Here is a 23,466-nt window from a genome sequence, read left to right on the forward strand (position 1 = left end):
CTTGCCATGTTGTGGCTGGGAGAGCAAAAGCAAGATGGGGTCTGTGACACAGCCACAGTCACAAAGAACCCATAAAGCAGTGGCCAGGTAAGATGTGGGTGTTGGAAGAAGAAATGACACTTACAGGCTGCGTCGGGAGAACATCCGACAGGGCATCCATGGCCTCCACTGCCACTGGATCACCTGTGGTGCTGGGATGCCATAGACTGTGCAGGTGAGGGCCTGGGGGCTCCTCCGGGAGTAGATGCTTGGGGAAGAGGCTTCCTTCTCATGGATGCGTGGAGGAACTGCAAGGATCAGAGTGAGACTGTGAGTGAGCGTGGGCTCAGCTGCTGCATCCCCAGGCCAGGCACAGCCCTCCCCAGGCCTGGCTGTAGAAAGACTGTGCCTTAAAGCACTATGGCTCCCAGAGCAGCTCCTGGGGAGCTCAGGCCTGGAGGAGGCAGAGCAGGTTATACTTATGCAGATTCAAGTGACACCATTTGTCCTTCCTCTGCAGAGTACAACTGTCTGGATGCTGCAGGGATCAAAGCACTGTCTGGCAGCCCCCAGCACAGGGCTGCAAAGCCTGCTGGAGATGAATCCCTTCAGCACTTCCAGCACTTTTTGTGCTGGCTCCTGCATGACAGGGACCAGGTTCTGCTGGGGGAAAGCTCCTTGGGAGTTTCCCACCCAGAGGAAAAGCTCCAGGCTTCATGTACGATACAGCTGGCCTGCTCTCAAGTCTTTATCAGCCAGGGTCACCCTCAGCAGTATTTCCATCTGCAGCTGGGAAATGGCCACTGAGCAAGACCATATCTTGCCCAGAGTGATGGAACCAGGAATAAAACTGGGCCCCCTGCCACCCAGGCCACAAGGAACCAGCCTGACTGTACCCAGAGCATCCCTCAGCAATAGGGAGGAAGGAGATGATGCGGGTACCAATTGCTTTAGGGCAGCAATGGGGACTTTGTCCCTGAGCAGCCCAAAGGCTGGGGCCATGGGCTCAGTGGCCAAAGGCTGGGGCCACGGGCTCAGTGCTTTCCTCCCAGCCCTGTCCTCCCTCCCTTACCATTGACAATTAACTGGAGGCTGATGTGCTTCTCCAGCCCCGCCAGCCTGTTCCGCAGAACCAGGGTGTACGTCCCAGCGTGCTGCTCTGACACATCCTTGATCTGCATTGAAGATTGAGATTGCTTGGGAATTAGCTTCCCGTCCTTGTACCTGTAGGGAGGCAGAGAGAAAATGCAGCCATGGGGAGGAAGTGTCCCACTGGCAGCTGGGCAGGGGGTTGCTGGGCCCCACTAGAACACAGCCAGGGTGCCCCTTGCTAGTGCTGAGAGACCCCTGAGTTTCCCCCAGACCTGAGTGATGCTCAGGTCTGCTCATTGCCTCACATGGAGGTGTGTGGGGTCAGGGATGTTGTAGCTCTGCCCTGAGCAGTGTGTGGATGCAAAGCTCCCAGCCAGCCCTGGTGGGAGTGCAAGATGATGCAGTGCACAACCTATCCCCTTCTCTTGCTCATGTGGACAGATGTGACTCCTTCTGCAGGGGCATGAGAGGGGCAGTGGCCTTTCCAGACAGTGCAGAGCTGCCAAGCCAGGCCAGGGCCTTTGCTGCTTCTCCCCTAGACCTCACCCCTCCCTCCAAACCCAAGCTGTGCAGCTGAGAGCCAGGAAAGGTGACAGAAATGACCCCCATGGGTGAGAAAAAAGTGACATTTGGGACAATCTTGGCTGCAGAGGGATCTAACAAGGTGGTCAGGCTAGGTTTCCCTACTTGGCAGAGGGGAGGAGGAGAGGAGAAGGTGTCTCAGGCTAAGAAAGGTGAGTTACCACTGGAAGTCTGGTGGGGGGTAAGCCACAACTTTCACGGGCAGCTTCACAGCTTCATCTCCTGCAGTGGCTTCTATCACAGGGCCCCTCCTCCACTCCACATTGATAAAGGGCTTTTCTGCAAGAAAAAAGGTGAGCATGGAGTTGAGAACACAAAGGGACAGGCTGTCACCCAACTCTGCTGCTCTCCATAGGGCCTGATAGCAAGGATCAAGGACAGGGGGGGCTTGTGGCAGTGCAGTGAAAATTACTCCTTCTCTGAAACAATGAAGTAAAAATAAGCAAAATCTTCTATTGTCCCATGTGCCCATACAACCCCCAGGCCTCCTTCCATATCCCTGTTGCTGGCAGGGCCCCCTCTCTGGAGCAGAAGGGAATGGGTCAGGCCAGCACAGCATTGCAACTCCAGCAGCTGAAGAGCTGCCCCTGCCTCGCTGCTGGGAGCCATCAGAGCTGCAGGGAGGCTGTGCTGATCCATGAATTTCTGCTGCCAGGAGACAGCCACACAGTGCTGACAGTGCCTTGTGCACCTGCAGCTGGGTGTCTCACAGGCCAGCCATGCCACAGCAGCTCTGCATCCACTGCAGGGACACAAGACCTGTGTCTCCTGCCATCCCACTAGCATTTAGGCCAATTTGGTGTTTCCATCTCTCTATCATCATCTTGGCACCTTGCTGAGTGTGATCATGCTCCCAGTGTGGTGCTGAGGTGCAGAAGAGCTGAGGGACTGGAGGAAGGGTAGGTTTTACTAAAGCAGAGTGGGATGAAGGTGCAGGAGCTGCTGTATTGAGGAGCTTTGAGCCAAGCACTGCCCAAGCAGCCTGGGTATTGCTCTGCTTGCAGCTTGGCTCTTGGCTGTGGCTCTGTGAGGAAGCAGAAGGTGCCATACCATGCACGATGACATCGATGCTCTCCTCCAGCATCTGGGCTCCGTTGGTGGCAGTGCAGGTGTACCTGCCCAGGTCCTGCTGGGTGACATTGTGCAGGGTCAGGATACTGGAGAGCTCTGTGTGTGTCTGTAGGGACCGGCGCTCGGGCTCTATCACTGCCCTCTGTGTCTGCAGGAGATGACAGAGGAAAGGGGATGAAAGACACCAACAGGATGGGGCTGTGAAGATGGGCTTTGCTGCCCAGTGTCTGAATCTCCCCAGGCAGGCATCTCCACCACTGACTGCCTTCTTCAGGGTTGGAAAGGCAAGGAGCCCTCTGTGATTGTCTGCCTGACGCTGCACCACAATTTGGCACAGGTTTTGCTCTGATCTGCAGCCCAGTAACCAGACTGGGAACCCTATGGGTATGTGAACACAGTCATGTCCTCAGGGGATTCCCCTGTCTCACAAGAGTCAGAGGTCACAACAGGGTGAAAACACATCAGGGAAGGGGCCCCCCACAGGCTCTTGGTAACCAGGGCTGTGTGGCTACAACAGCTCCTTTTAAGCCAAGGATGTTTGCTCTGGATTTGCACTGGTGAAACTGAAGCCAGTGTTTGCCCAGGAGAGCCCCTGAGCAATAAGACACCAGTAAAGAGAATGCTTTCTGCCAGGAAAAGGGGTCTTCCCTCTGTCTGCCTTCTGCTGCAGGACAGAAAAATGGGAAAGCCCTCTGACCGAGATGTTCAGGGCACAGCATGGTTAGGATCATGAAAGCAGGGCCCTGCTAGTGATGCAAAGAGGAACAATGAAGGGGCAGGAGGAGAAGACTCAGAGGAGAGTGGTTCAGTGCATGGAGAGCTGCTGGTACCTGTTTGCCAGGGTAAGTCCACTGGAAACGGACACCGGAGTTGAACTCAGCCCACACCGTGCAGTTCAAAACCAGCTTCTCTCCCACTAGCAGCTCCATGGCTTTCTTGGGATACAGCTGGATGTCGTACAGCTCGCTCCCTGATGCAGAAGAGGCAATAAAAATACATTTCTGACCTATTAACTGCATACTGTAAGTATTTTTTACAGAAAGCTTGAGTATGACCTCCTGCTGCTTGGTGTATCTTTGTCTGGCACACAGCACAAGAGATAAAAGCACCATGCAGAGTCTGTGTAGCTAGAGAGAACCACAACAACCCCATGAGCCACACTGATGGACTTCAGAGTCATTCAAACTGCTCCCCCCCTGCATCTTCACAAATTTTCACCTGCTATATGGATGATGAAGAAATTGGATTTGAAGACCTTCTTGTCAATGACAGTCTCACACTGGACGAACAAGGAATCCCTGATCAAGTGCGTGGGTACCTGCACTCCCTTCTTGTTGTCCCAGAAAGTGCTTTTCCCATCAGGGTGGATGATGGAATTTTGCTGTAAAAATTAATATTTTGACAACTGTGAAACAAGAGGGCAACAATATTCCTACCCCACCCCTTCCAGGCTTTGCTGTGGCTGGCGTATCTCTTTTGTGGGAAGAAAGGACAGAGCATGGTGCTGTGCTGGCCTCCCATTCTCTCTCCATAAGGGTTTGTCATCTAGGAATCCTGGCCTCCCCTGTACCCCGAGCAATTGAGCAGCTTCCCTGTCTGCAGAGTGGGCCAGAGACTTCCAGGAATGGAAACTTATAGTAATAGCTAAGGAAACTGATGCTGATGTCCCAAACATCAGCCCCACTGGGATGAGTGCTGACCTTGGGTAGTGTCCTGCCCAGGCAAGAGAAAAGCCCCTGGCCCCCAGAGTGTCCCTGGAGGCCTTTGTACAATAGTAACACTCATCCTGGAAGGATATATTTGTATTGTAAAAAAAAAAAAAAAAAAGCACAAGCAAACTGATAACGGAGTTGTTTTTAGCCATCAGTCCCAGGGCTGCAGCCTCCTCCCTCATGGGGATGCTGACCACCGACTGGATTTGTAGATCACAGACACCAGAGCAAAGAGGGGATGGTGTGGGGAAATGGGATTAAAAAAATTTTCTGTTTTGTTTCATAGAGCTCTAGGGAAGAGAAGCAAGGTAGGTAGGAAGCCTATGGGGTCTGCCCAAGGGAACTGGACAGCACAGCTTCAACCAGCAAATAAAACAAGGAAGCCAGTGGCTTGTACTTTCCATGGAAAATGTATCCCATGCATTTTCCATTCCTGGCAGTGCCTGTTCCACTTCCTTCAGGCGATTAAAAATGCACAACAAATGCAATAGCTCTTGGTCCAATCTCCCATTGTCGGAGCTCTCACCGAGATTAGTGTGACGTTAAGATCTGGGATGGACACGAGGCATGGTACCCAAGTGCTCTCCTTCTTGCTGATGAGGAGGGTCTCTGGCTTATTGATAAATGGCTGCTCAAAATCTGAAGAGAACACACAAGGAAAAGAACAAATAAACAGAGCTGAGAACAGTATCGGGAGAAGGGACAAAAAAGTCTTTCTGGCTTTCTTTAATACAGCATGAGCTTGTCAGAGGGAGTCGTGTTGAGCTGGATGGCCTCATCTGCAATGTGTGAATGTCAGAGGAGACACCTGGAGCTCAGGAATGCAAAGGGAGCAGGGGCTGGGCCAGGCACCAAGCACTGTGCCAGTGAGAGGCACTTGTGTGATATTTGGGCAGTGCTGGAAATGACCTCCCCTTTCCTGGCCCCCTCGAGGTCTCTGCCTGGATTTGACCCTATGTGAAACCAACAGGTCTGGTCCTGGGCTCAGTGCCTGCCCAGCTGGGGGGTGGCAGGGAGGGTGTGGGGCTGTGGGAGGAAGTGATCCACAGCAGAATGGTGCTCAGATGTCATCCTGCAGCCATCCTGGCCGGGGGATAAACAGATGAGCTGAGCTTTCCAGGGCTGCCACCCCGCTGCCTCCCAGCTGCTGCAGGCACAAATATTGACAGGAAGGGCAAAACCACCCAAATTTAATCAGTGAAATGACTCAGCAAGGCCAGGGGTGTTACACTGAACTCCATGCAGATCTAGCACCAAGAAGTGTCTGCAGAAAGGGCTGCCCCATCTGGCTCACAGGCCTGTGTCCAACAAGAAAAGTGCAAGTGTGGCTCATAGTGGAAAGGAGTTAATGGCAGCATAAAAAGGAGATGTGGCCCTAAACCATCATGACAGAGCAAAAAGACCAACCCAGTCCCAAAGAGCTGGTAAGCTACCAGGGCAGCATGGACCCTATTTCTATTTCTTTCTGAGACACACTGGGAAGAGCTGGTGAGGCCAAGATGCAAAATACACTTGTATCTCAAGCCATGGCTGGCCAGAGGGTGGAAGGGTTGAGGTCTGTCTTGCAGTGCCTCATGGCAGCTGCTGCTGAGGCACCTCCTCACCTGGCTGATTGGCAGTGCTTGGATTTGATGTGATGGAAAGATGGGATCTGTGGGGATTTTATGGCTTCTGGATTTCTGGAAACAGATCAAATTATCCCTGTGCCCTTAACAGTTGTTATTTATTCACCTGGATTGCAGCTAAATCCTTGATTTCAAAGGACTGCAGCATCAGGACATCTGTTTTCCAACCAGAGGCTTTCCCTCTGCTACCCAGTCCCTAAAGCTGCCTGTCTAAAATGACAAGTCAAAAATTTGGTAATGATCCCCATTTGGGAATATAGCTGTTCAAATTACTTTGGGCACAAACTAACCCAACTCCATGTTCCCACTGTTAAGGGCATAATGAAATTCCTTTAATTTTGTATCTATAAAGTTGTTGCTTCAATGATAGTCATGCTGCAAAAACCTACCCTGGTGAAGCACTTCTTTTCTACAGCTTTAGTGGAATAAGCCATGCACAGGAAATGTGTTGCTCTTATAAGAATACAGATTGCCCAGAGACTTCTTATCTTTACTTCCTGGGGTTTTGTGCTGCCACAGGATTGCTGTCTTCTGAAATCCGATTTGTTTCTGAGAGTGACCATGTTCCTCATTCCTCTCCCAGGCTCTGGGCACATGAAAGGGAGGAGGTACAAAACTGCCAGAGGTGAGAGACCATAAGTTCCTCTCCAAGCTCAGATGGCAGCCAAGAATGAACTGATTTACTGGGCTGGTTGTGCTGCCAATGAGGTTGATTCATGCACTAACTCCCCTCGCTGACCACATCACATATTTTCTATAAGGCTGTCTTAATGCATCAGATGGGAATAATTTAGCATCTTCTTCACTAATGTATAATCAGCCTCATGAGATGGGGGCTGCACATAACCTATTCCACCCTGATGAGCTATTCTGTATGTTTACAGTGCTATCTGTAGCTGTAATAAAACACACACCTAACCAGACCTGTGGGAAATGAGACATATGCATGAAGAGTTCATTTGAGAATTGAACTGCAGGTAAAATACAGAAGAACCCATTTTTCCAGCCAAGCACAGATATTTTATTCCTGGCAGTTCCACCAAGCTCTTAACATGAGAAATGAAGTTGATGGTTAAACCTCGGGTCTGATCATGCTGTCTCCAAACATCCCTGACACTTACATCAGCCCTTCCAAGCTCTCAAGGGACAGTTTCACATCGCAGCCCAGTTCAGCAGGAACAGGCAGGGCTTTATCTGGATGTTCTGCAATGGCTATGGTTACCGTATGCCTGGGTTTTCCTGACATGTCCCTTCTCCTGCCTGAAAGCCTGTCCTGTCTGGAAAGGCAGATTCCGAGGTTTCCTGGATGCTTGATAGCCATAACAAGGCAGAGCCTGATGGGAATGAGTATGAACATGTGCTGTGTAGCCACATGCACAGCAACACTGTGAGGTGTTGGCTGGATCTGTTGCACACACGCTGTCCACAAGCACTGTGAGTCCCGTGGGCCCTGACAGTGTGGGATTTATTGCCCCTGAGCTACACCACACGTGCATACCTGCTGCTCTCTGGTAAACAGGAGAGGCATTGCTGAGCTGCAGATGAGGCCAGAGGTGAGAGAAGGTGGACAACGGGGCAAAATGGCATTTGCTGGATCACAAAGAAAATCAAACATTTGCAAAAGCACTCCCTGCATGTAAGCTCGTTAGGTTGTGCTTTTTTTTTAGCGTGTGTAAGGAGCTCTTTTGCCTCCATCCTAATCCAACACTTCAGAGTGTCTTAACACCCCTGTCCAACTCTCAGATATCTCCTCACAACATATCTGGGATCCATGGAAGCTCTGTCCTGTTTTGGGACAGCCCACTGGAAGAGGAGGTAATTGCCCAAACAGATCTCAATTCCTCTCTCTGGCAGCTGCCCAGCTTTTCGGAGTTGCCCCTGCATTTTTCCCCCGAATAGTTGCAGAGGCAAATGCAGCTTTGCCCTAGGACTTCTGAAATATGCATCTTCTATGTCATGACCTGCCTGGCTTATAACAACTGCACCAACTAATAAATGGGGGTGGAAAGAGAAATAGCTCAGCCAACTGTTTCCAGGGGACAGAGCTCATTTATCTTGCTGGAGTGTGCTGCGAGCAGTGGGGGAGACAGCAGAGGAGGAGCCCCTGGGGCACGGAGAAGCTGAGTATCGGCCCTGCAGCCACTTGCTCAGCTGCGGTTCCAGCTCCAAGCCTGGTGGGCAGCCTTCCTCCTCCTCCTCCTCCCCCCAAACGTGTCTCCTAACCCTGCCTGTGCAGGCAGCCCCTGTGCAGGCAGCGTGGGGAGGAGCATCCGAGGCTGCCAGGAGGAGGCTGCTCACGGCATGTTTGTGCCATGCCTCATCTCTCAGTCTCAGCTTTATGGAACGGTACCACCTCTGGCTGCTAGCATCCCGGAGAGCCCCCAGCTGCCCCGAAGCTAACTCTTGTGCTTTTTTTAGCAACGGAGCGTCTCCGAGGCCTGGCTCTTGCTCCTTAAATTCCTGCATTCCAGCCTGGCTGGAGCGATGCCCCCGGGCTGGGACATAATTGAATCCCAGACCCTGCTGCCATCCCCTAGAAATGGACGGATATTGGTTCCCTTCAAGTGCAGAAAGCCAGCCCTTGGCCGCCTCCCGAAGCCTGCAGCAGCCACTCTGTCCTGGGGAGGGAGGCAGGGGCACATCAGGAATTTTAAAAACTTTGCTGTTATGCTGGTGCATGGGCTGCCCCTGGGCTCCCCCCCTCTCCTCCCTCCCCCAGTCCCGAAATCGCAGGTTCTGGACAGCTCTCACCTCTCACAAACACGTAGGCGCTGACTGCTGTGGTGCCCTCGATTTTGGCGTCAATGTACTTGTAATAGCAGCGGTAATAACCCGTGTCGTTCGCCTGGGTCTCCATCAGCACCAGGACTTTGCAGTAGGGCTTGGTGCCCGTCCCCTCGCAGTCCTGTTCTCGGATTGCCCGCCCGCTGCTGGGAGCTGCTGAGGACGTGAGCTCGGTCTCCTTCTCCTTCCCGGTAGGATCCACCTTGCCTCCGGGCCACGACCACTCCAAAGGGTGCTGGCCTCTAGATATGGGCAAAGAGGACAGTTAGGTTTGAGGCAAGCAGGGTGGATGTGGTGGGGATTTCACTGTCTGGTGTGATTCTGCACGTGTGGCCCTGGGTGTGCTGCATGGAGGAACAGCCATCCTCCAAGGTGAAAAACAGGCATGAGGAGATAGCTGGCATCTTCACTAATCCCCAGGTCACCTCTGTGGCCCTGCTAAGCTGTAAAATATCAGCCCACTCACAAACAGGTCTCCCCCTTCCATGACTTTGTCCTACTGGTACTGATGCCAGGAGAGGGAACCACATAAGGTCCTGAGGGAAAGGCGTTTATTCTCAATTCCCTCTCGTTATTAAAAGGGTCCAGAGTTATTAAGGAAACACACAGATGTGATGAGTTCTCTTGGCTCAGTGTAGCTGCTGGGTGGGGCTTGTGGTGTGATGAATGGGGTGGGAAGGAGAATGAAGAAAAGAGAGCAGACTGGAAAGAAAAGCAGGAGGGAGTCAGGGATAAAATACAGCAAGGAGAAAACACGCTGACTGCCTGCTGTCCAGTTTCCAGCTGTTTCCTTCCCCAGTGCCATGGGAGGGGGGACCTCCTTGCACTGCACAGCACCCTGCAGCCCCTTCAGCCCCTTGGCTGGCCTGGGGGGCTGCTGCCCCTTCCCACCTCTGCAGAGACACTGAACTACAAGGCACAACCACAGGGCCTGGTCACCAAGTGGCCCAAAGACAAAGTCCAGGAACTGCAAGAAACCCCCAGACAGAACATGCACACGTGTATTTATATATAGCTGAGGATCTCCAGAGTGAGAGCCTTCCATGTGCACATGCAGGCACACGCACACGCCACCATAGCTTGATATAACTGCTCTTGTTTACTACAAACAAAACAAGCTTTTATTCCATGCTGGAAGTTTCCGTCCGTGAAATCACAGCCCTTTTCAGAGGAAGGCCTCGTCCCCATTTGAAAGTTTGCCAGAGTAGCTGAAAGTCACTTCAGAGTGTGCAAAAAAAAAAAAAAAAAAAAAAAGGAAAAAAAGAAGACCTTGCAAGAGACAGCTGTGGGGGTAAAAATGGTCTTTTGTCAGCACGTTTGCTCTATTAGGGGAAAACGGGTTCATCTATTATGCAAGCTGGGAAAAGGCACGTTGGCACATGCAGCTCCTCTGCCAGGGCAGCTCTGTGGGCAGATGCTTTTAAGCACAGCCAGACAGTGACTGTCACCAATAGCTGGATCCAGTCAGCAAGGGACAGCAAGGAGGAAGAGAGATAAGGTGCCACGGGAGGGCACAATGGCTCAGACTCAATGAGGGCAGGATTTCTGTCCAAGCATGGGGGAAAGAGCTGCCCCTTTGTTTCTGTTTTCAGCAGCTGATTTATATTCCTGCAGACTTTGCTCTCTTCCAGCTCCTGCTGCCCAGCACACCATGGGTGAGTTCAGAGACAGTGTGCTGCATTGTCCCCATGTCATCAGGCAGACAGACTCTGGAGGCAGTGATGTCCCCTTGGGGATGGTCATGCAGCCCCTCTGACCCAGCTCAAACTTCTGTATTCACTAAAAAAGCCATCAGTGCCTGAGGCAGGCCTGGGAGTATGGCTCCAGTAGCTTATGTCCACGAATCCCTTCAGGTTTGTCCAAAGCATCAGTCTCACAAACACTTCAATAAAAACAAGATTCTTGAATTTTCCCCACCCTATTAATGTACAGGGATAACAATAGTACACCTGATCACCAAACCAGCAACACTCGATGGCCTCTGCTGCATCCCAGGCACAGACCATGGGGCTAAGCCCTGCTCTCAACCCAGAGCTGAGAGGCTCAGACCCTGACTGTGCAAAGGAGCCCCATAGCCCTTTACATTTGCTCAGGCATTTTTGGCACTCTGCATGGGACAGAGCAATTGTACAGGTCTCCAGTGCTTCCGCTTTCTGTTTGTTTACCCACTGGGATTTTCACACATTATCAGATCCACTTGTTTTATTAACCACCAAGGCCAGCAGTAGCTGAGTGACACATATTTATATAAACACGGATGGGCCAGAGCAAACAGCCCTGCTGACCAGCCTGCAGACAGCCCTAAGCTAAAGCATTCCTTGCATCACACGCAGCTCAACCAAACTCAGTGGGGACACAGAAGGTGTGGACATCAGTGCAAGCCCAATTCAGTGTCACTGGTGTGTTAAGAGAAGCAGAAGGCTGCAGGGATGAGGGCAGGAGGTCCAGGTCACTTGGGTTTATGTCTGAATCTACCCTCTTCCACATTTGGCAGAAGGTCCAGGCAGCAGTTTTGGATGGTTTCCTCCCTCCTGTCACCTTTGAAGATTTGTTCCCAAGTTGTTTTCTTTCAGCTCCGTGATAACTTGCCTCTGGGCTGTGAAGCCTGCTGATGCCAGCTGGAAACAGATGCTCTGTAGGCTTCTCCACAGCTGTTTTCTTAAATCTGTACAGGACAGATGCTCTTCAAGGGAGACGTTGCAATTGGCACTATTTTGCATCAATCCTCTTTGAAGTTCCCAAGCATTCTATGATGGGCAAAGCTGGCTGTGGCTTTGTGGTTTAGCTGGGATAAGACACATCCCTCAGCACCAGTGGATGTTCACAGCACTCACACGTGTAGGAAAAAGGAGCAGGTGCTGTGTGTCCCTGTGCACTGCTCTGGAGCAGCCATGAAGGAGCACTGCCTTGTCCTCAGGCTCATATCCTTCACAGGACCCAAGAGGGCTCCAGGGTCAAATACTTCCTCTTTTCCAGAGAAAGGTTTGTGCATCTGCAAGCATCTGTGAGTCAGCTCTATTAACAAATCTCTGGGCAGCAAAGGCCAACCTTGCCCTTCTTTTTCTAAATACCACAGCTGGATGATGCTCCCCCTCCACCTGAGTGCCCAGCACCTGCAGGATGGGATGGAATGAGATGGGGCTGGGTTGGCATAGCCAGGACAGAGTCAATACCTCTGGAGATTTCTGCTGTTGTGCAGCTGACTCCTGTGGGCTCTGCTCCAATATTCATGAGCCAGAACAGCATGAACTCTCTTCTTTCCCCCAGCACAGGCTGCTGAGGGCATCAATGCAGAGATTCACAATATTCTTTCCTTCCTTCTTGGGATGGGAGCTAATAAAAGACGCACTGTCTGTGTGGACATCAGTCCCTTTACTCTGCTCTGCCACATGCTTAGATCAAAACACTGCTGGGGCTCTTAGCCAGCTCTGGCACAAGCTGTATATTGGGGAATGCTCCTACACTGGTCCTTTGCTGTGTTTGGGCCTTTCAGAGGTGCATTGCCTGGGGAAAACCTGCCTGTATGTTATGCCACTTGTGAAAGCAGAGCCTCTCCATCTGGAGGCCCCTTGGGGGTGTGCTGTGTCTTTGAGCCTCTGCTCATCATGCTCAGCTCCAGAGACTTTGCTTATCCCATGGCCTGGCACAGACTGTGGTCACTGATCAGGACAGGACGGGGGCTGCAGAGCTGTGGGTGTGTGGGATCCAGGCTGCTGCAAGGCATCCTGAGAGTGCATCTGGCTGCAGGACTCTCACACTCAGTGGGTGAAGCTCAAAAGGTCTCCAGGGAGTCTCATGGGGTGGGTTTTGAGATCAGCTTTCTGCTACAGTACTTCTTCAAGCAAGGCTGTACTCCTGGCTTCAGGGCAGCTCAAAGAGCAGCCAGAGGACATTGTTCTCAAGGGAATATCAGGGTCAAACTGAAGCCACCTCCAACATAATGCTCATCAGGGAATCCCTGGATTCTGGATTTGATTTAATATTTGTTTCTGTCTTACCCTGCCCCACCATCCTCTCCTTTGCCTGTTCTCTTGGTGGTCTGCATGTTTTTCCCTTCAGCTCCCATTAACACAAGCCAGGTCTTCCCAGGGTGGGCCATGGTCCAGAGAAGAGGTTGGAGAAGCAGCTGGGTGTAATTAGAGATCCAGGGTCCAGGAAAGATTTCCTTTTCATTCAAATGGAGCAATAGTGTCCCACAGTCAAAATCCTTTCCTCAAGACATTAGACAAACACAGTTTTAAGAACTCAGGGGGAGAACAGGAGCCATGCAGGAGATGCTGAGACTTGTCTACGTGCAGGTGGTGTGAAAGACACTGCACAATCCCAGAGGGGCACATCCAGGGTAGCAGGATGCAGAGGTGGGGGGCACACATGGAGCACGTGGGCAGGGAGTGCATGCATTTTAATACTGTTTGCAGATGGTTCTGCTGCTCTTCTCCTGGACAATTCATCCTCCACCTGGGAGGCAGAGACAGGGATGTTCCTTATCTCAGCTGTGTCCATACCAGCAGGCTGTATGGATGCTGCCTAGTGAGCCAGAAAAATGAGTCTTGGCACTGCAGCAGGAAACTGGGAGCTTGCTGCCACTTTTAGAGACTCTGGCTTGTACGATGCTCCCTGCAAGGGCAGACTGTGCAGAGCCTGCACTGGAAATGAGATCTCATTTTCCCTCATACTAATTGATACCTAAACAAGTGCACAGGGACAAGGTAATCTTGCCCTTCCTGGTCCAGGAGGGTTACCAAAAAAGAAAAGTTTTCCACTTCATGGTGCTTAACAGGTATGCTCATGGCTGCAGAAGACACTTTCTTTAAGCACACCTCTAACTTCAGTGTGTCCTTTAGCCTTGGATCAATAAACAGTTGTCTCTGCATGTCCCAAGTATCCATCATCTTCCCCATCTGAAGCTGCTGCAAGACAACAGGTCTGTTCCACAGCGTGCAGCACTCTCAGGCACCAAGCTCCATGGCAATCCCTAGGGAAGCAGCAGCATGGGACCAGTCCCCAGCAGCCAGCCCCAGATGTTCTCAGGTCACCATATGAACAAACCCACAACTGCTTAGCTTCTCAGATTGGGTGAAATCAGTTGACTATGGCCACCAACAAGGTCTCCTCTGTCCCTGTCCCCTGGCTACAAGTTGATTCATGAAGTAAAAGCAATGTCATCTGTTCCAGGAAAAGTTAAATATGTTTGCAACAGGACACGAACACACTGCTAGCCAAGTGTTTGCAGTAATTGCTCCATGGTTATATATAACACCAAGAAACACCCATTTGAGGCCCACACTGATTTTTCTACCCCTACTGGGCTCTAGCACTCAGTCCCAAGAATGCTGAAGGGAAACTCCAGCTTTATCAGGAAAATTGACCTTGGTCAATTGTCCCACTTGTGTTTTTTTTTTTAAATTTTCTTTCCAAGACAGAAGGTAGTGCTGAGAATATGTATAGCCAAGTGTCCCCACACTACCTTCTCAGAGCCACAGTCTCCAAAACAACCCGACAGCCTCCAGCTCCTCTCACAGAATTATCCACCTGGCTTCTCTTCACACATACAAGGAAGAACATTAAATCCCAGCTTCCTAGAAAAGCTGGAAGCCTCTCACAGACACCACTAAGTGCAGCCATGCCTTCTCCCATGGATATTTCTCAAGTTTCCCCAAGTGACCTGTCAGATTTAGAGCCAGATCTACAGTCCTTGCAGCCCCTGATGAGGTGAGAATAAGCAATACTGGAGAAAGACAAAGAGAGTTAGAAAGTTCATGCAAATGTTTCTCTATCTCCCTTCTGCCTGCAAGACTACAGTGAAGGTTATCACCGCCTCCTCCGAGATGTTTTCAGCTTCTTTTTTCAATTAATTAATTAGATTAATCCACACTTGATGAACGTGGCAGATTTCTAGTCAGTCATGCTAATTTGCAAGCATGCTACAGCCAAGATATCCCTAGTAGGGTCTTCTTGCCTGGAGCTCCAATGCTTACTGGGTAAGAGCAGCCTAGGCAGAGCCATGAACCTTACCTGCAGGTGATGTTCAGAGTATCCTTGGTGTTGATGATGTGTTCCTCTTCGGTGATGCTAAGAGTAGGAGGGGTCATAGAATAGCTGCTAACCAGATCTGTGGAGAGAAAGCAGAGAGGGGATGATGCAGACATCTGCTGGTCTGGACCCAGCACTCTGGGATGCAGCTATTTTGGCATCACAGACCCAGAGGAGGGCAAAGCCTCTTGAAAGAAACACCTCATAGGAGTCTGCTCTTCAGCAACAGCTCTAGAGCTGGGGCCAGAGCGCCCCAGACAGACTGGCACAGATGAGGGGCAGAAAAAGAGTGGACGACCAGGAATCAGGGAATTCAGGTGTGGCCATTCCTCACTAGGACCAGTACTTCAAACTGATCTTATCTGATGACTGAAGGGAGTCTGTCGGGAGATTTTTCTGCACACAAGTAATTTGCTACTTCAGGGGGCAAAATCCACCTGCCCAGATACCACAAATGCAAAACTCCTGTGTTTGTGCAGAGGTGCTGCAGGAGCCAGCAGCATTCATGGGATGCCCTCCTCCTGCTCAGCACTCTCGGGTACAGGCAGCCACCTGAACAGGACCAAACATTTGGGGACTACAGAAGGCCCTTTCCCTGCACCACAGCTGAGCAGGCATTCCAGAAGTGAAATTATCCAGGCTGAAGGATGGGCAGTTGAACACATTTTCACACTCTTTGTCTCCCAGCTTTTGTTTGGAAGAGTCCCACTTTTTGGATGCTTGCACCTCCGGCATGCCAGACACGAACCCTGAGTGAGTTCCTCATGGGCAAAACATCTTGAAGTACTGGTTACTCAGAGACATACCCGTTGTTTTTCATTAGCATGGTGTTGTTGACTTGTCTTTACTTTGTGATCCTTATCTTAAAATTCCAGCTTCTGGAGAAGTGAGATAATTCAAAAGAAAAGTCTCAGTGACTGCGAAAACAAGCAAGCAAACTAAACAGAAATAGAAGAAGAAAAAAAAGTTGTGAAATGTGAGGCTGTGACTCAGGTAGATGCTGAGGAAGAAAAGAATGCAAAAATATGTTGCTGGCTCCTTTTTCTACAGAACTGAGGTTTTTGTGACTGTGTTCAGCGCACATTTGTCTCCTTTCCTCAGAACATTCAAACTCATTTATCAGACATCTGGCAGAGAGGGAAAGGTCTCGATGACACGGTGTTTCCATGAGTTTCACAAGCAGCAGGAACATCATATGACAACTCTCCTCCAAACCCATGGCCTGAGGAGTGCAGGCCTTGGAAGCCCCTTGGCACAGCCAAGCCATGGAAGTTGAGAAGCCCCTAAACCCGCCCTGGGAGACACCAAATGGCCACCAGGTGCAGTGTGAGGAGTCGGGATGGGGGGGAAGCCAGGGTGCCCAGGGGCCACCACTACCAGGAAGGCCACTGAGGGGGACGTGGCAGTGGGGGGACGTGCTGAGCGGCACCGTCGGCACGGCCAGGCCGGGGCTGCCGGCCTTCTTCTCCCCAATTGTTCTCCACTTCCTTCCCGCTTGCGCGCGGCTCCGAGGTGGCCGTCCCTGGCGGCTGCCCCCATGGCAACGGTGGAGCAGTGGCCATCTCCCCCCACTACCTCCCACCTCCTCTTCCCTTCATCATCCTCTTCCCTGGCATCAGCCCAGGGACCACCTCCACCGCCATGGGGGTCCTGCTCCCCACGGCCCATCCTGCAGACACCACTCAACACAGGGGTTGGGTTGGTGTCACCGTGGCCCCTGCGACCGGGCGGTGCTTGGTGCCCATGGAGGACACCCTGCCTTGTGCCTCCAGCCTCCCCTTCCCTGAGGGAGGGGACATCAGATGTGATGTCACACACAAAAATGTGCCCTGGGGCTGTGAAAATAAATGAGCACATTTTTGGTAAAATCCCTTCAAAATACAACAAGGTTTATTAAAAAAAAAAGGGGGTGGGGGGCAGGGGGCAGAGAGGTGGGTGGAGAAGAATCTGACTGCTAAGCTGCATTTCCTATTAATGCTGGACACTTTTATCCCAGAGCAAACACTGCTCTCCAGATGTCCACAGGCCACCAGTCCATTGCCCCAGCAAGCAGACAGGGGTGCCTGCCACCCCCATGGTGCTCAAACCAGAATGTGAACAATGCAGGGGGCCACAGGTCTGGCTGGGGACAGCAGCCCCTCTCATCCTGCTGGTGCTCCAGCCAGCGAGCAGAAAGCTAATCCCCAAAACTCTGGTTTGGGAGTCAAGGGCTGGCTGTGAGAGACACTGAAGTGGGTCTCAGAACCGGAGCCATCCCCTTTGATTGAGCCACTCAGGAAGTGGTCCAAGGTGGCAAGAGCCTCTTGGCCAATGCTGTGCACTGCATCTGCCCCACCACTGGGCTTGGGAGGGGCAGGACAGCCACAGAAATAACCCCCTGCCTCCCTTCACATGCTGCTCAGTGACCTGTTAGCAAACAACACCAGCGGGTGGAGGGGAAGAAAGAAAAAGTACGATCTGTGCAGGTTGAGGCTGTGGGATTCCTGCAGATGCATCCTGTCTGCAGCCCTCCATGAGTACAACAGGAAAAGGAACCACTGCTCCCTCAGAAAGCACCGCAGCACGAGGCTGGGGACACTCCTGCTGCTGGCAGCCAGTGCCAGGCTGTCCCTCGTGGCCATCTGGCCTCCTCACTGGCCCCACTCTGCCGGGAGCTTTGGGGATTCCCCACATCAGGCACTGGCTCACACTGGGGACCCACTGCTCATCTCAACACCCCACACCAGGGCTGGCATCTTGGGATGCCCACAGCCACCTGTGACATCCAGCCCAGGCAAAGGGATACACAGAGGCATTCCTGGCCTGCAAAAGCATCTTAGAAGTAATCAGCTTCTCCCTCCCCACCCTCTCCCCCCCAAAATTCCCCATCTCTCTCCATGCTTGCCAGATGGATCCACCCCATTTCTGCCCTTGCCCTTCACTCTCCAAGAGAGCACGTGCCTTGCTGTACTTCTCCTGTGTCTCACCCTCCTCAGTACTGAACTCGGTGCTGGGTTTGGCCATTAAATCTCCACTATCCAACACGCAGATGGTTCGTGTCTCCGTCAAATCCCAAGGTGCAAGGGAGATGTCTCCAGAGCATGGAGCGTCTCCTCTCCTCCAAGTCCCTCCTTCCCCACCTCCAGCTTTATCTCCTCAGCCCTCCAAGCAGACCCCACTCTCCCGTGCACACCAACTCGGGCCCTTGAGCAGAGAAAGCATTAATGTAATTAAAAAGGCATGCGGCAGCCCTGGAGAGCTTTGTTTTTTCAAGATGGTTTCCAAGCAAGTTGGCAGCAGGATATTAAAATAAACAGAGGGGGATTGATGGGATGCGGGGAGAGGAAGCAGGATCCCACAGCCACTCACACCTTGTCTATTTTCAGAGAAGTGCATTTCCCAGCAATTTTCTTAGCCTTGATCTCGCAGCACATGGCTCTGAAAGGGGCCAGGCTGCACCGAGGGTCTTCTCCTTATCAGTGGCAGCTCCTTCATTTTCTCCAGCCCCCTCCACCTCTTTATGCACCCTGAAATCACTGCTGCTATCAACACAGTGGGGCTCCCCATGGGTGTTCTGCATCTCAGGGCTCTCCCAGCCTGGTGGGAAAGCCACCATCACCCTGGAGGGTGCCACCCACCCCAGGGTGTCTGGCAGAGGCTGAGCATTCCACAGGCTCCAGCCTTGTTCCTGACCTTGAGCACCGAGTGGGAAAACCTCACCAGGGGCCTGGGTTTTCCCTTGCCATGGCTAAAGCACCACAGAGCAACATGGCCAGAGCCAGCACTGCCACAGTGAGCGATGGCTTTGGAAACCTGCACCAAGGCTGCACACGTATGGCACGGTGTGGCATGGACGTGGCTCTTGCTCTGTGTCTGCTTCCACTCGCAGGAAGCCCAGCACCGGATCCTCCCTCCAAGCCCCCGCACACCCCCTCAGCCCCTCTCTGCTTCCCCTTCCCTCCCTCCCTGCTGAGTCGGCCCCGCTGACTGATTAACGGGGCGCCTTTCCGGAGAGGGATTTTGTTCACACTCTGTCCTTCTCGCTGACTTCCTTCCCCGACGCTGAACTGGATGGCTCTGGCCACAGCCTGTCCCCACCTAACCAGCAGAGCTCACACTCCTGACACCTAAGTTGGAGGTTTTGTGAACAGAACTGAAAAAATATAATGGATGGAGCAAAGCTTGTCCAGATGGGGTTCCATGCTCCTGCTTGTCTCCCTGCACCTTGCATACCCAGCCCACTTCAGCCTGCCCACTCACTGGGGCAAAACAAGAGGCTGGAAGGGAAAAAAGTGTCCTTTCCCCCAGCAAGCTACCCTGATGCTGATATCACCCTCCCAGAATACTTTGCTTTATTCAGGCAAAAATTTCCAGTCAATGAGCATCCTGACAAAGCAAGGCAGGAACTTGAGAGCTGAACACTTTCTACAGGAGGGATTTCTGGCCAATTTGTATGAAGTAACTGAACCCCTAGACCAAGCCTCTAGGATGGAGCACCTGAATTTACCCTTTTCCTGGGTCAGCAACACAAAGAACCACAAATGAGCTTCTTTCAACTTGCTGGGCTCAGGCAGCTCCTCTGTGCTGTCCCTGGCTGGGGCTTGACAGAACTCCGAATGCCCTGAACTCATCTCCCAGTGCTACAAGACAGCCCAATGTGGCTCATCTTGCTTCCTATTTCCCTTGGGTTTTACCCCCCAAGTCCAAAGCCTTGGCTGCCCTAAGCTGCCCCCACAGGCTGGGAAGGCAGTGGTGGGCTCTTCCCTTGCCAGCAGGAGAAGACACTCACTTCAACATGCAATCACACATCATAGTTATGAGATGAGCAATGAGCTGCTGGAGAGCCAACAATAACACTCTGGTACCTCATTGGCAGTGGGGAAACAGGGACTAAACAACCCTTTTTAATGCAGAAGAGCAGCAATAGCTGACAGCGGGAGAGAGTGAGGAGAAATCTTGCACTGTCCTTTCTGCAGACCTCCAGCTTTCCAGCTGGGCTTGTCTGAATTAGCTGCATTCACTGGTGAAACTCCACGAACACCATTTCCCCATGTCCTGTAGGAACTATCCCCAGCACCACAGGTGCCATCTTCCCCTTTCTGCTCCAGCCACCCCTTCCCCCCCTGCTCCTGTATCACCACCTGCCCTGCTCCCTGGCACCGGGGGTCCCGCAGATGCTCGCAGACACACGGCCGAGTGCCGGAGGCAGTGCTGAGCCAGCTTCCCACCTACAGGGCTGAAGTTCCCCCCACGGAGCGGCTCCTCCTCCCCGAGCATCCAGCTGTGGGCTGGAGTGGCTCAGCGTGTCCTGTGGAGCAAGGAGCGGCAGCTGGCAGAGCAGCGGGGGGAATTTGAACACAGGGCTGTCAGCTCCTCCTCTTCCTCCTCCTGGTGCTTGCCAGCGCGGAGGAAGGTTTGTTTGGCAGAGAGGTGAGATATCACATGAGGCTGAGGAATGTATGACAGGCTCCGGCAGACGTGGGGACGGAACACCGGGTGCTTTGTGTCCAACCTGAGAGCGGGCAGGGCGAGCCCCAGCCCCGGTGGGAACTGGGACCATCATGGAGCAGGTTCTGCTCGGGACTGGTGGTTTGCTAAAGTGCAGCTGGGAACAAGCTGAAGCAATGAATACATTAAAAACGGTAATGGAAATGCCCCCCCAAACCGTACATTTGCGCCGAGGACAAAGGCATCTCCTCCCCTTCTTTTGCGGGGTTCCTCTGTGGTAACCATCCCTTCAGACCTGTCCCTGAAAGGGTTAAACACAGGGGCTGTGCTCCTCCCTGCAGCCCCTCTTCAGCCTGTGAAGATGCTACAGCAGCATCACTGTCCCAGCCCTGCACCCCCACACACCAACAGCTCTGTCCAGGTCCAAGGCAGGTCCACACCTTTCCCCTCTCTCACAGAGAGCAGTGCTGATGGTGACACAACACACCTCTGCCTGGAGGTTTTTATCCATGGACCCCAAGACCTGACATGTTACCCTCACCACTCTATGAGGAAATTCCCAAAGCATCAGATGCTCCTTTGCTCCCACTGAGGCAGGCTGTCCTCCTGCAGGGGACACAAGGAATTAATAATTATAGGAACTACGGTCAACAGTCACAAACACAGAGGTGATCACTATTTGGCATCTGATCCCTGCTATCCAACACCAAAAGCAGAAGACAACATTGCACCCCAACAAGTTCATTTAGCCTCTCAGTGCTCATAAACTTTGATTAACTGGTTCTTTCCCGGCAAAGCACAAAAATCTCATAAATATTTGCACTGATGGGGAATGAGGCAAAGAATCACAGAATATTTTGGGCTGGAAGAGACCTCCAAGGTCATTCAGTCCAACCTTTGACCAACACCATAATCTAACTACTAAACCATGTCCTTAAGGACCATGTCCAAACGCCTTTTAAATACCTCCAGGGATGGTGACTACACCACTGTCCTGGGCCATTCCAATGCCTGACAACCCTCTCAGTGAAAAAAATGTTTCCTAGCATCTAGCCTAAACCTCCCATGGCACAGCTTACATCCATTGCCTCTGGTCCTATCTCAGTCCACTCAGGAGAAGAGGCTTTTTCCCTCTTTACTCCAACCTCCCTTGAGGTATCTGAAGAGAGCAATAAGATCTCCTCTCAGTCTCTTCCAGAAAGTAAAAAAAAGCAGTGAGCCCTCTGGGCTTCTTCAGCTTCTGAAATTCCAAGCCAGCAGCCTCATCAGGGAATACAAACAGAGGTGCTTGAAAGCAGGAGACACTTTTGAAAGAGCTGGACAAAGCAACCCTTTCGTTCTTCAGTCCTGGTCCCTTGGTGCCTCCAGGCAGGGAGTTAAATCAGGGCACTTCTCTCAAGCCTTCAGCTGTCCCAAGGCAGCATAGAACGGCTACACCCATTGCCCCACCATGCTGCCACCTGCCTTTGGGACCCTGGTCTGCACTGGGCAGAGCCACCCATTCCCCAGGGACACCATCCCAAAGAGGGGTCAAGCATCTCCAGTCTGGCAGTGTTTATCTGTCTGCCTTTCTCCTTCCACAGGAAGCACTATCTCACCATCGCCCGGCCTCGCTCCAGCCCGGTTTCCTGCTCCATCCTGCCAGGTTTACCCTGCTTTTTCCTCCTCCCCTCCCCCTGCCCCAGGGCTGTCAGGCCATGTTTGCATTTCTGTCTCCTGCTGTCTTTCCTCTCCCTACACTCCCCCCATGCTCACTCCCTGCTCCATCCTCCCCGAGAGGCTACGTCCTGAGCCAAAGTTAGCCTGTCAGGTAGCCACATGTCCGGCCTGGGCCAGCAGGTCACCCGGGGCCACCCTGCAGACCTCCTCCAGGATCTCTGCTGTCAGCAGCCTCCCCAGGCCCCGGGGGAGCAGGCTGTTTGCTGCTCTTGCTGGGGCCAGGGATGCTCCTGCACATCAGAGAGCTGGTTTCCCCTCGGCCAGGGGCTGGCCAGACAACGCTTTGTTTGGTCCCCCGTTCCCTGAATTGCCCTGGCTTTGTTGGCTGCCTGCTCCTGCCTGGAGAATCCTTTTCCTGCCTTTGAGATAGAGGATGCTCGAGCCATCTGTGTGTTTTATTTCCTTGTAGAAACGAACAAGCCAAGGATTGCTTCCTCTCCCTGATATTTTGGAGGGCAGCTCCAGCTCAGCGGGATGTGCAAGCAGGGTAGGGGGACCCCAGTGCCTTCAGCCAGGAACAAGACCTATTCTGTCCACAGGATTCACTGTCACAGGATTCACTCCCCAAAGGGCATAAATCCCCAGACATGCCAAAAAACCTGTGGTAGCTCCCACTGCCACCACCATGGCTCTGCGGGACCCCAGGGTGAGCCACCCTGCTTAGCATACACAGCCACCCCTCTGCCAGTGGCCCTTATTAACTGCATGGCTAAACCCTTGAAAAACTCAATTAAAATTATCCTCCCACATCTTAAGGAACGTCAGGTTGCTTCTTTTCCTGTTTTAATTTACGTCTTTCAAAATCTTGGCCTGCTCACATTCTCTGCCCCTGCAGGATGTAATTAACGTGGCGTAGAAAGAGCAGAGGGATCAGGTGGCTTTAGGGGACCAGTAACAGAAATTAGCAGCATTCTTTATGTCTCTAACCCGAAGGAACACCATGAATGGCCCACACATCATGTGAAATAGGTGTCAGTCCAAATCTGGTACCTGGCAAGCAAGCATTGCTAGCACACATGGATTGCCATAGTGGGCTGGGAGAGCCTCACATGGGCCCTGGGGGTTTGGGGTCTCTGGGCAGGTAGCTCTGGAAAAGCTGGTGCTGCTGCTACCTCCAGTTAACCAATTGGTGACTGCTCAGGAGTTGCCTGACCATTGCAGGATCCAGAGTTTAATTCCACCCCATGTCTATCCAGGTGCAGCCCCAGGGGCTACACTGGGCTGAAGGACCTCTGGCAGCAGTGGGTGCAAACCCATGGGACACTAAAAAGAGATCTGTGGTCACTAAGAAATGAGAGCTTGCACAGTGAGACAAGAAAACTACCAAATGAAATTGTTATTTGCCACTGTGAGAAACCCATAGGAAGATTCACAAGATGAGGAACAAGCTCCTGGAGTTCAAGTCACCACCAACACACAGTGACCCAGGTGAGACATCCAGG

General features: G+C 52.2%; 1 protein-coding gene across 5 annotated transcripts in view; it reads right to left on the minus strand.

Annotated features, from left to right (window-relative positions):
* Window positions 1–23,466, minus strand: part of FLT4 (fms related receptor tyrosine kinase 4) — a 58,496-nt gene that overhangs the window by 20,739 nt on the left and 14,291 nt on the right. For all 5 annotated transcript variants that reach the window (XM_071759007.1, XM_071759003.1, XM_071759008.1 and 2 more), the window contains exons 2-10: window positions 14,861–14,957; window positions 8,813–9,087; window positions 4,963–5,075; window positions 3,943–4,105; window positions 3,555–3,694; window positions 2,704–2,872; window positions 1,815–1,932; window positions 1,052–1,203; window positions 125–287 (exon numbers count right to left, since the gene is read on the minus strand). In XM_071759007.1, coding sequence (XP_071615108.1) covers window positions 125–287; window positions 1,052–1,203; window positions 1,815–1,932; window positions 2,704–2,872; window positions 3,555–3,694; window positions 3,943–4,105; window positions 4,963–5,075; window positions 8,813–9,087; window positions 14,861–14,937 — 1,370 coding nt within the window. In that variant the 5' untranslated portion in view covers window positions 14,938–14,957. The remainder of the gene's footprint in view (window positions 1–124; window positions 288–1,051; window positions 1,204–1,814; window positions 1,933–2,703; window positions 2,873–3,554; window positions 3,695–3,942; window positions 4,106–4,962; window positions 5,076–8,812; window positions 9,088–14,860; window positions 14,958–23,466) is intronic.

Source organism: Heliangelus exortis, chromosome 15 (genome assembly GCF_036169615.1).
Source record: "Heliangelus exortis chromosome 15, bHelExo1.hap1, whole genome shotgun sequence".
NCBI lineage: Eukaryota > Metazoa > Chordata > Aves > Apodiformes > Trochilidae > Heliangelus > Heliangelus exortis.